The 12,442-nt window shown below is 46.5% G+C and overlaps 1 protein-coding gene across 8 annotated transcripts in view; it reads left to right on the top strand.

Moving 5' to 3' along the window:
* Positions 1 to 12,442, top strand: part of FRY (FRY microtubule binding protein) — a 379,103-nt gene that overhangs the window by 311,768 nt on the left and 54,893 nt on the right. For all 8 annotated transcript variants that reach the window (XM_019530102.1, XM_019530097.1, XM_019530098.1 and 5 more), the window contains 3 exons: positions 763 to 860; positions 953 to 1,123; positions 11,011 to 11,151. In XM_019530102.1, the coding sequence (XP_019385647.1) occupies positions 763 to 860; positions 953 to 1,123; positions 11,011 to 11,151 (410 nt within the window). The remainder of the gene's footprint in view (positions 1 to 762; positions 861 to 952; positions 1,124 to 11,010; positions 11,152 to 12,442) is intronic.

Raw genomic sequence — 12,442 nt, 5'->3', positions numbered from 1 at the left:
CAGGAGTTCTCTCTGCTGCCAGGAAATTCTCATTTGGCTAATTTTCTCCCTCTGACATCCTATTCTTAACACTCTGGCAGCGTAAAATGAAGGAAACTGAGCCTTAATTTCTAAGCCAAAAACTAACTGCATTTCTGACTATGAACTAGCAGCATATGGGCTTAATTCTGCAAATGCTCGTTATAAGGAACAGTGTTTATACTGCAATAGCATTGGGCATCTATACACGTACCCGGGGCGGGGGGGGGGGCGCATTTTAATTAAAGTGGCTCTTGAGAGCTACTCTAATCAAAACGCCTGCTGCGTCTCATTTATTCAGCATCCTGCACTTCAAAATGACAGCGGGGGCACTTTCACTAAAGCTCATTTTACAAGCTTTGGTTAAAGCACCCCCACCACCATGTTGAAACACAGGGACACTGAATATATGTGATGGTGAGGCTACTGGAGCATTCTAAACAGAACACGTTGGAGCAGGCATCCTGCATGGGTACAGACACCCATTGTGCCTAGTAGTAAGCACTCTACTTAGTAACGTTTGCAGAACCAGTTTCATATTTGTAAGGACACCATCATGTTGTCATTTATGTAATAGATTGTGTGTTGTCTGAAATAAAGACAGTTTTAAGGTGACGCAGGCACTGAACAAATGTAATAGGGTCTATGTAGTAGCACTGCTAACGTACATACCTTTGTTTTAAAATAGTGAATATCCCTATCTTCTCATCAGATATCCACTGTTTACTCTATTTTCTGTGCCAGGGTTCCCACTGAACGTCTTGTGTCTCCTGCCTCATTTAATTCAGCATTTTGACAGTCCAAACCAGTTCTGTAAGGAAATAGCAGAAAGGATTGCTCAGGTACCAAGCTTATTTACCGCATTGCACAAAGTATTCCATCTTGTGAATGTTTTGTACTTGTTCTTGACACTGTTTAATTCATTTTTAATTAGGTTTGTCTGGAAGAAAAAAACCCTAAGCTATCAAATCTTGCACATGTCATGACCCTTTATAAAACTCACAGTTATACGAGAGACTGTGCTACCTGGGTAAATGTTGTTTGTCGTTACCTTCATGAAGCATTTGCTGACATTACCTTGAATATGGTTACATATTTGGCTGAGGTAAGCTATTTTTTCAGAGGCACTGTTTTACATCGTCTACTGGTATATAATTTGAAGGACTGTATTTTCTTGGATAAGTACCCTTAGTTCCTTCTCACAAGTCTGAGAACAGAGTTTTGCTACCCACTTTCATGTGTTTTGTTTTTAGATTCAAATTACTTTTTCTAAAGTCAAGCAAGGTTTTCAAGGTTACTGGTTGATAAAGTAGTGCTCAACTATTGTTGAGGTGTAGAGTAATGGTTAGAGTAGGCTTGCCAACAGGCCAGAATCTAAATCCAAAAGCAAAGCAAATATGAAGAGCTGAAAATCCACACTGGTGCAAGGGAGCTGGAGACAGGATTGGGCAGGAATGAATGGTAAAGCTGGGCACAAACCAAGGTGGGTGCAGGGCAAGAGGCAAGATTAGGTTTGAGACAGACATGTTGTTTAGGTAGTTACAGTTTTCTGTGGAGTCCTTTTATGGATGGGTTTGAAGGAAAAAGTATGACAACACAAGGGTAGAACTTCCTGTGTGGAGTGACCAAATCTGATTATTTCATGCTAAGGACATAGTTATTTAGAAATCTGCTCACCACACCCATTAACACAGGGGTGGGCAGTTATTTCTGGTGGAGGGCTGTTTAACGAGTTCTGGTGAGCTGTTGAGGGCAGTGTGTGTAGTCCCACCCCTTGACAGTTGCCCCACCTCTTTGTCGCCTCTTTGTCACCCTCTTGGGACCTAACTCCTGACCTTCGCCACCAGAAGTCCTTCCTCTTGCCAGCCCCCCATCCTAGAAATACTCCTTTTGGGAGGAGGGGTTGCCATCTTAGAACCAGAAAAAACCAAATCATACACTAAAAGTTAAACACCTGCTATGGCATATTTAATCTTATTATGAAAAATATTTTGTCATGATTTGTGTTTGTGTAGTGTATATAGACATGATTACATGACAGCTCAAAATAAATTCTGAGTCTTGTGTATGGTGGGGTGTGAGTGTGAATGTGTGTGTATGGTGGGGTGTGGTAGTGTGTGTGGGGGGGTGTGACTGTGTGTGTGGGGGCCTGGGTTATTTTGGAGGGTTGTGAATATGTGGGGGGATGAGGGTGGGGTGTGGGGAAACCCTCCCACCTTGCACTTCCCTCATGGTGCAGCAGCAGGTAAGGCACTCAGGGCACAGCTCCGGCCAGCGCTGCACATCACAGCAAGAAGCACAGCCTCTCCCAGGCCTTCTGTATTGCCAGCACTTCCTGCCACTCATGTGCAGCCCCTACATTCACTGGGCATGGGAGGGAAGCCCCATGTGCTGGAGCTGGCTGCCTCCCTCACTGGGTGTACATGGCAGTGGAGGGAAGTCCCAGATGTCTTTCCTGGGGAGGCAGAGAAGGCCACAGTGCCTGAGGCTTCTCTCCAGTGCTGCGCAGCCCCAGCGGGAAAGGCAGCCAACTTCAGCACATGGAGCTTCCCTCCCGTGCTGTGCAAGTGCAGAGGCTGCGCATGAGTGGCAGGGAGCGCCAGCAATACAGGCGGTCCAGTGGAAATGCTTCGCAGGGCAAATATTGCCTGCCCCTGCATTAACAGATAGGGTTTTTGACTGCCACCATAGGGCACAACCAGATGAGCACCTGTGTGTAGTTTGCAGTCTGCAGCACTGCAAACTGCATGAATCACACATGCAGGCATTTGCCACATTGCTGATTTGCAGAGATTCACCAGAGATCCCAATGTCAAAAAAAAGCACACCAGGAAAAAGCAGGGCAGTGTATGTAGTGGCAGCATGTGCCACCCAAAGCCAGAGCCTGGCCAGCCAGAGTCAAGCTCCAGGTGCCAACCAGACTCCACGCATCCAAATCGCTGCTGCTGGAGCCCCAGGAAGCTCCCAGGACCTTAGGTAAGGCTGCTGGGGCCAGCCAGGGTGCTCACCCCAGGCTCTCCTTACCCCATCCAGAGCATTTTTCCCCATGTGAGGGGTCATGCGCCAGGGCAAAAAGCAGCGGCACAGCTATGTGAAACAAACAACTCTGGAAAGTGCTCTTCAACTCTAGTAAGGTTTGCACATGCTTTTCATGTATCATGTATTAAAGAAGAGGCATTTCTCAGTAAAAATGTCCAGGCCTATTAAATTAAAATGACTTTATTTTTCTTCTTTTAACACTAAAGGGAAAAATCATTTCATGTAGTTCCTCTTCTCATTCATGACTAATAAGTAGTACCTTGCACCTGGGGAAACACATGGTCCAGGTTTGTCCAGGGATCCAAGAGCAGTTCCTACCCTTTGACTCAGTTTCTACCTCTAACAGTAGAAGAGCAGGTGGTTTGGTTTCTCCTACTTGCACTGTTATACCTCTCATGTGTTTTTCATGTTCATGAAGTTGTCCAGAGCTTCTAGCCTTTCCCTCATTTCCTCCCTACCACAAAGTGAGGAATCAGTGATTCTCATCCTCTGGCTTGTCTGGTGAAGGCTCCTTCTCCCCTTCACCAGGGCAGAAGAAAAGCTGTTTGGGCACTTAGCTAAATCCAAGAGGTACTAGAGGTCTCAGAAGGCAGCTACAGGGCATTAATCTGTACTCTGGCTAGATAGGTATGTGGGGTGGCAAATGGTGCCCTGTTGCCTAAAGCTACTGACATTTTCCCTGCCAGAACTTTGGGCTGAGTCAGATAAGCATCTAGGGCTAGGGTCAGCAACCCCCGGCACACGTGCCGAACATGGCACACAAGGCCATTTTGCTCTGCACACCACTGCCAGCCCAAGCTTTAAGCAGCTGCTGCCAGCCGTGGAGCCCAAGCTGCTCCCAGCAGGCAGCTGCAAGGCTGCAAGCCCTGGCTCTGTGGGCCAGCTACAGCCGGGAGGATGCAAACAGCTGCTCTGGGTTCCGGCACGTTGGCACTCAGGCACCTTCCAAGGTAGAAATTGTGTGCTTTTTTGGCACTCTGGCCAGAAAACATTGCCTACCCCTGATCTAGGGTCTTGACTCCTGCCTGAAGTCATGGCTCCACCGTGGGAGTCCACCAGCGTTATGGTTCCCATAGACAGAGCCTCTCATAATCTGTTCAGGTATAATTCTTGCAAGCTCCAGAGACACTGGGTCCCAGAAGGGCAAAACTAAGCATCTTCTTCATAGCAATATTGTGTACTTTTAATGAGAAAGCAGCATGAAAAAAGCTAATAATCAAGGTTTACACCCTTTTCCTTTGCCTTCACATCCTCAGGGAAGTGCATAACAGAGTTTCTTTTCCTCTGTGCTCTGTGTCACATTCACCAGTCCTCTCCAATGCTGCAGCACCTTAGGCTTGCAGCAGTGTTTGTTATTGCTGAGGTTCTGCCTCAGCTTCAGAGTAAGTGGAATTCATCCCCTAGGCCCTTACTCTTTAGGAAAAAGTTCAGGTCCTGACATGTGGGACAGGTTAAGGTTTCTCTTCAGCTGTCTCCTTCACAAGTCTAACTACACACTAAAGAATAAGGAGCACTTTGGGCAGTTTTTGACCAGAACAGAGGCTCAATTTCTTCTGCAACTACACCTTCATGGGATTCCAGAAGAATAAGAGTGGCATCCTTGCCCATGTTCAGAATAGCTCCTGTTTTACTAAGTGAAGGTTGAAATAATAGTAGGTGTTTCCTAAATTATTTAAGACTTGCGAAGCAAGTAGGTATCCTTTCACACTAGCAACTCATGGCCATCCTACAATCAACCATTATGCCCAGACTCCTGTCTTCCTTAGATTTCAGAGATTTCAGAGATATTAGGGCTGGAAGGGACCTCAGAAGATCATCGAGTCCAGCCCTCCACCCAAAGGGCAGAAAGTCAGCTGGGATCATAGGATGTCCCTTATGTATGCACCCTCCTCCCTGAAGTCCTTGTTATTGGTCCTGGAGTGTATGACCTTGTACTTCACACTGTTAAACTTCATTTCATTTTCACTGTGTCATTCCACAAGATTTGCTTAGTCTTCCTGTATAATAATCCAATTCTCTTCTGTATTGGGAATGCCCCCAGGTTAGTCATCCATCAGTTTCATGAAGACACTTCTAGTTCCAGTACCAAGACAACTAATTAAAAAGTTTAAATAGGTTAGGTCCCAAGCCTAATCCCTGAGGAACACCACTAGTAACTGCTCTCTGATCATAGAGTCATCAAATCATAGTCATAGAGAAGTAAGGCTGAAAGGGACCTCCAGAGGTCGTCTAATGCAACTCTTTGCCTGAGGTGGGATCATCCTATCCAAACCATCCTATAAAAACCATAATCTACACTCCACATAAAATTACTATCAAACCTGACACAACATAGACCTAACAGCCTAACCTGCCACAAGTAAAGCAGGGGAACCACAGCAGCTAGTGTCCTGCTTCTATAAAATGTTGATAACTCAGATAACTTATGTTTTAACATAAGCCATAGTAGTCTTTTTTTGAGTCAATTCCTTATCCACCTCACAATTATAACATAGATCTTCATCTCCTCCAGTTTGGCAAGTCATGTCCTAGGAGGCACAGTACCAAAAACGTTCCTTAGATTTGGATACATGAAGTATATTGCATTCCTCTAATCCAAGAGGTCCGTTATCTTGCAGTAGAAGACAACAGAATTAGTCTGAGGGTATTGTCCCCAGATAAACCCATATTTTGTTTCACCCCATTTTCCATGTCCTTCCATACCTTTAAATATACTTTCCTTCAGTATCTGCTCTAACCCACACCTACTATTGAAGTCAAACAAACACTTCTGCAGATGCTTGGATCACTTCCCTCCACCTCCATTTTGAAGACATTACATTTTCTATTTTTCAGCTGTAGGGTACTATCCCTGAGTTGATGTATTCAGTGAAGATCCATGCTAGATTTTCCATTTTATGTGCCGTTCCTGCGCTGTTATAGAACAGAGATTACCGAGACTAAGATTTTGTAACAACAAGCAGTCCAAGTTTTGTTTCCTTCTCAGAAATGGTGTATTAGTGTCCTCATTGCCATGTGTCATGCCACCAATAACCTCAGTTATGTCTTCACCTTTTATTGAAGACTGAGGCAAAGTATGAATAAAATGAGTGGGTAAAAATTCCTAACTAGTTTTAAGATCACCTTCATCATTTTATGAGATTATTTGATGTGGTTGTTTGTAGTGGTAAAGATGTGGATTCATGAACCCAAAAGGGTTCCAATCTGATGTTCTTTTGATAAAGTTCACACTGGGCATGTAGGAAACTAATTACTAAGGAAGAATCTAAGTTCCTTCTACAAAAAAAATATGAGAACCTCTTCTGAGAAAGATTTGCAAAGTATATTTCATTCTTCATCTGTTACCTGGATGGTTGCCAAATAATTATTTAAATTACAATGTTCTTACTTTATATTGGGTAGGAGGAAAGGTGGCTTTTATTTCTATCTATTATTCAGCTGTAATCATAATTAAAACTTTCTTATGCTTATCCTTATCCCCCCTAGGTCTGAATACAAGCTTGTTACTTCCTATTCATTAGTGAAAAAAGAAACTATCCAACTGAATGAGAAATTTCTAACCTGAAAGCTTTCTGTCAGCAGCTTTCTCCTTATTTAACCTACCTAGGTAGTCAAATAAATTACCAGAATACAATTTGTAGCCACTTTAATTTTTCTGTAAATGGAAACTTAAACACATAACTGCATGATACTTATTCATCTACTGCGGCGGAGCTCAACCTTTAAAAGTGGCAGACTGAATGTTTGCAAGCAGCTGCACTGTGGGCCACCACCGCCTCGGATAGGAGTGGGGAGGTGGAAAGGGTGGGAAGATTGCTGCCAATATCAGAGGGAGGGGAGGGAGGAAAAAAAAGGCTTATTTCTGGTAAAAAGCACCTGAGTAAGGGAAGAGAGAGGGAGAAAAGGATGGAGATGGTAACCAGCACCTACCATAGCGGAGAAGAGAGGAGAGGAAGAGAGCAGGGAGGCAATCATCAGCATTGTGCAGTGTACGGAAGGGGAGGTGCTGGGCTGAGCTGCTTGCCATGATGCCCCATGCTACAGGTCGGGTCCAGTCACTTTGGGGGCTGGATCCAACCTGTAAGCCATAAGTTGGCCACCACTGAACTGTTGCATTGACCTGTTATCTTAATGCTCTTGATTGCTGGAGTATTCCTGTAACTTTGATAGAACTCTTCTGGTAGTCTGTGCTGAAGGTTGGGTTTTATTCCTATATTCCTAGAGTTTCCAGGAGCAGTTTTGGACTGTCTCAAGATTTCACAGGTAGGGGGGTATTACCCAGCAGTGATCAAGAAGGGAAGACATTGATTACAGAAGACTATCAAGCAATAAATTCTTCATGTATGTAATAACCACCAAAAAAAACCTTAAGGTCCCCTCTACACATTACAGGTATCACACAATTAACTGGTTAATTGCTCAGCTACCTTGAGATCAGCTACACATACAAAGTAGCTATCTCACAATAAAAAGTTCCAACCAGCTATAAAGTTAAGACCTTGAAAATGTGTACTAACTTTCTAGCTGGCTGCAGTCAAGCTTTATTTTGAATGTGCAGCTGGGAGCCCCATCAGCTGACAGGGCTCCCAGCCACAGGAGTGCACCATGCCAAGCATGAAACCCCCAAGCCCTGAGGATCATAGCTGCCATGATCCCCAAGGCTCAGGGGTGCATGAAACCCCCAGACACACATGGGCCTCTTGGTCCTATCTGGACCCAAAACCTGCAGCCTGAACCGAGAACCCCATCCTCTGTAGTACTCTGGGTCTTAGCTGTGGGTGCTTTTTTCTTGTTGATGCAGGGGAAGATCAGGGTCAGGCTCTCCCTACACCAGGAATAAGGCTTGATTGGATCTAATGCAGTATCCCACAACCACACCTCCTGCCATGCACATGTGACATGGCAGGAGGCACAATTGTGTGGCTCATACATTAGATCAGAGAGCTGGCGAATCGAACCAGGAGCTGGGGGAATGTTCAAGGACCTGACTATTCCCCTAGTTCCCAGTTCAATTCCCCAGCTCTCTGATCAGTTTCCCCTGCTCTTTCCAGGGAGTGTGGGCCCCCGGATGATGTGGGATGACAGCAGGTTGCTTGCCGCTGCCAGCTGGGGATGGGCTATTTCCCCAGCTGGTAGCAGCAGGCCACTGAAACCCTACACACAGATCCAGGGGCTGTTCCCCCTGGGAAGAGCTGGGGGAATGATTAGAGAGCTGAGGAATCAAACCAGGAGCTCCGGGTCACAGGTGGAACCACCCCAGCTCCCAGACGGTATGCAGCACCCTGCCGAGCCGCACTGCACCTGCGTGATGGGACAACTGCTGTATGGGTGCCAGGCGGGGGGCGATCCCTGCTACCCTCTGCTGTGCAGGGGGGCTCTGCCATGAGCACCCAGAGGCCCTAATTTCCACTGCCAGAGGCAGTAAGCATCAGACTTTTTTTTAAAAAAAAAAAAGCTCAGCACTCACTGGCTGCAGAGCATGTGGATGACAGCAGGCTGTCACTGCTGGCTGGGGCCAATGCCAGCACCCACGTCGGCTCAGCACAGCCCACATTGAGCGCTGGGAAGAACCCAGTGCTGGCTCTGGCCCCAGCTGGCAGTGGCAGCCTGCTGTCATCCCACAAGCAGATCTGGGGGCTCATGCCCCCCAGGAGGACTGCAGGGCTGTGCCAGACCCTTCCCGGTGGGAGCAGGCCCCGGAATCTGCATGCGGGATAACAGTAGGCTGCCACTGCCAGCGAGTGATAATAGTTTTGCTTTGAACAGTTTGAGGTACAGTTTCACACAAATTCCTGCACCCATCTCCTTGAAACCTGGCAGGCTTCGTGCCCTCACAATGAGCTACTAGCCCTGCAATTTTCATCCAAATCAGGCAAGAAATGACAACGATATAGGCATTTTCATGATGCCCCATTATAGCCTATGGGCAAAAATTGAAATGCATTGAAAAGCAGCAAAACAGTGAAACAGTTTTGACAAAACAAAACAGAACAGTGCTTCAAAACAGCGAAAAGAAACACTGTCCCTTAGAAGCAGCTAAATGGAAATCAAAACAAAATGGTGCTTTTTCGCACAGCCCTAGGCTAGAGCCCCCAAGGCCCTCCCAGTGCCACTGCCTGCAAAGGCACAGCGCAGCACTCCTGGCCCGGCCCCAACTCCTCCACCCGTCCCCGCCAGGTGAGGCACGGCTCTCCCAGCCTGGCTTGGCCCCTTCCCAGATGTGGCACCCCCCTGCCCACCCCACTCCCTCATGCACATGGCTCTCCCAGCCCAACCCCATCCTGCCCTGTCTCTCTCCAGCCCCATTGGTCATGGGACCCCAGTTCCAGTTCCCAGGGAAGCAAATGTGAAAGCCGCAGTTTTAAACGTGGCGCCAAAAATGGGCACCGAGTTAAAACTGAGGCTTTCACTTCCCTGCTGATGAGGATCCTGGAGTCCACCTGTTCATTAATCCACCTATGGGGGAGAGGGGCAGATCAAGGCCCCTGAGGTGAGGGAGGGAGTGGGGCAGGGGCAAGGGTGAGTGGGGCCCCAGCCAGGCTGGGCCGGGGAAAGTTCAGAGCCGGGGTGACTCATCCAGGCACGTGAGGGGGCTCCTGCTGCTGAGTGGGAGTGGAGTGGGCTGACTGGGAGTGGGGCAGGCGGAGGCCTGGGGGGCCCATGCCCCCCAGATTTGTGTGCGGGGCAAGGCTGCTGCCACTGCGCATTTGGCTTTGTGCCTTAAGCCCCACTACAGCCATGCACAATGGCAGCCACCTTGCCCCATGCAAAGATCAGGGGGGCTTGGGGCAAAAGCCCAGGGCAAGGCATCTGCAGCAGAGCTCAAGGCACAAAGCCCAGTGTGCAGTGGCTTGCCCCACGCACAGATTGGGGAGGCACGTGCCCCCCGAGCCTCTGCCAGAGTACATGCAGCCGCAGGAGCTCCACCACAAACCTGGATGAGCCGCCCAGGCTCAAACCCTCCCCTGGCCCGGCCCAGTTGGGGCCCAACTCACCTAGGGGCAAGGGGTGCTGAGGGGGATCATCCCACTCCCCCCAGCCCAGCCCCAGTGGCAGGGGTCACGGCTCAGCCCAGCCATATGTGTCCCGCCGCTCCCCATCTGCATCTCGCCACTCCTGATCGTAGAGCCTCTGACAGTTGATATCAGTCTGGGGGGGGTTCGGCCGATATCAGTCTGTGGGGCTCTTAGGCTGAGCCTCCCAGACTGAGATCAACTATCAGAGGCTCTCCGATCAACCAGTCAATCACAATCAACTGGTTGGTGACCACTGTTCTAATCCAGGAAGTCAATGGAGTTAGTCACACATGTAAAGTTAAGCACAATGACATTTGTAAAGTTGAGATCCCTCGCTCCAAATATTTCAAAGTTTGGAGCTTTCATTCAAGTTCATCTCTGTATCATCTTATCATCTCCTACCATAACAGAAACCAGATATTCCACCTCTATGCCTAAAGAATGTGTGCTTCTGTGGTTGCCGATGCCCTACACCTTTAGCTAAGTAGTTTATTTGGGTAAATACAGTTTTTTGCCTATATTATAGTGATTGAATTCCTTCCATCTGTGCCTCCTCTCATTTCCCCAGGCTTCCAGCAAAAAAGAAATAAAAAGCTAGTCTGCTAATGTTATTTATTTTTTCTTCTAATTCAATTCTGAGTTTTACAGGTACCAGATTACTCAGTTCTTGACTAAGCTTTCTGGAGAGCTTGGAATAGAAATAGTGGAAAGACAAGAAGCTTCATGTTTCATTAATAAAACATAGAGTTAGCCCAAGACTGTAATTTATTTTCTGTAGTTCATCTTCTTGGTAATATCATAACTACTTATTGTAATAAGACATTCTGAAATTGCTTTTGAACTATGCAAATTATATTTATGTATAACTGATTTGGTGCTGTTATTTTTGAAAAACAATCTCGCAATGTCTAATTATTTTTCACTTGCTTTTTCATAGCTACTGGAGAAAGGCCTTCCCAGCATGCAACAGTCCCTCTTGCAGATGATCTACAGTCTTCTTAGCTATGTGGACTTATCAGCCATTCCCGTTAAACAGTTTAACATGGAGGTTCTAAAGACCATTGAAAAATATGTGCAGGTATATACTATATCTTCTTAAAATATTAAGGTGTGTATGGAACAATAAGTCTTGTGATCTATAAAGCCTCCATGTAGAAACTTAATTCACCAAGGGGCTGAGGGGCAGCATTGCCACATGTAACTTTTAGTCACCCCGACACCTATTGGAATTCACAGTCTCAAGCTTAGGCTCACTATAAAATGCATGGGAAGAGTAAGATACCTAAGAATGGGAGTCACTGAAGACAACACATTTAGGAATCTGCCTAAATTAAGTAGTAAGAAATGCCAGGAGAAGCATGGGTTTTAAACCCCATTTCTCAAAGAGAGTTGTTAACCCTAGGCTGGAGGAAAAAAACACTTACCTATCTTCAATACAACCATAAGCCTTCTCTTGGACTTAGCCATCTAAGCCAAGCCAACCCTTAACGCATAACAAGTTTGTGATGTCACAAGTGCCCTGATTCCTAGCAGGGCAGTCACCTGTGAGACCTGGCTTGAAATCACTCCTGTCTGAAGTAAAAAGCAGCTCTTCTCCTTCCTCTGTCTGGTTACTGGTGTTCTGGGTTGGGTGTTAATCCTTGCTATTGAAGTTGTTCCATATTGCATAAATGGATATTCATTTAAATATAAATATAATTTAAATATAAATGGATATTGGGTCAAATAAAGGGCCTCTGTAGCTTAGTGGCAAGGGCCCTCAATCAGGATGTGGGTCTCAGGTTGCAGTCTTGGCTTACAATCAAGCAGAGTGGGAATTTGAGCCTGAGTTTCTCATGTCCCAGTTAAGTACTTAAAAATTCAGTTGTAAGGCATAAGCCACTTATACACACATTTTGTTTGGGGGTAGATGTACTCAGAACACACCTAATGGATTCGGCCTCAGGGTTTTGACAGGGATCCTCAGGTGGCAGGGATCCTGGTTTTTAAATCCTGCTATGACATAGGTATAAGACAGGCCCTGAGCAGCTCCACGCTGTCAAGGCTTTGGCAGTTCTGCATATACCAGAGATAGAAATTTAGGCACTGGGGGACACTACTAATGGAAACTTAGTCTCTTAAAGAATAAAGATGTTGTCTGCTTTAGAGGCCTAGCATGCATGCAAGCAAGCTTGCCTACAGCTCCCTAATGCCTGTTCTATGTGGTCTGCCTCCTAAGCCAGAATTGGTGTGTCCATGTCTGTGTGATGCTATGGGTTGGTTAATTGGCGTTGTCACTCAGCAGTGCTAATAAGACTGCTGAAATGCTGCATGTATTAAACTATGCTGATGCCAATTTAGGCAGCCTAATAGACCAAAACAGCTACCAG

The sequence above is a fragment of the Crocodylus porosus genome, unplaced genomic scaffold (assembly GCF_001723895.1).
Source record: "Crocodylus porosus isolate Cpor-Errol unplaced genomic scaffold, CroPor_comp1, whole genome shotgun sequence".
NCBI classification, from domain to species: domain Eukaryota; kingdom Metazoa; phylum Chordata; order Crocodylia; family Crocodylidae; genus Crocodylus; species Crocodylus porosus.
The sequence above is the reverse complement of the archived record's forward strand: the minus strand, read 5'-3'. Positions and strand labels throughout refer to the sequence as shown.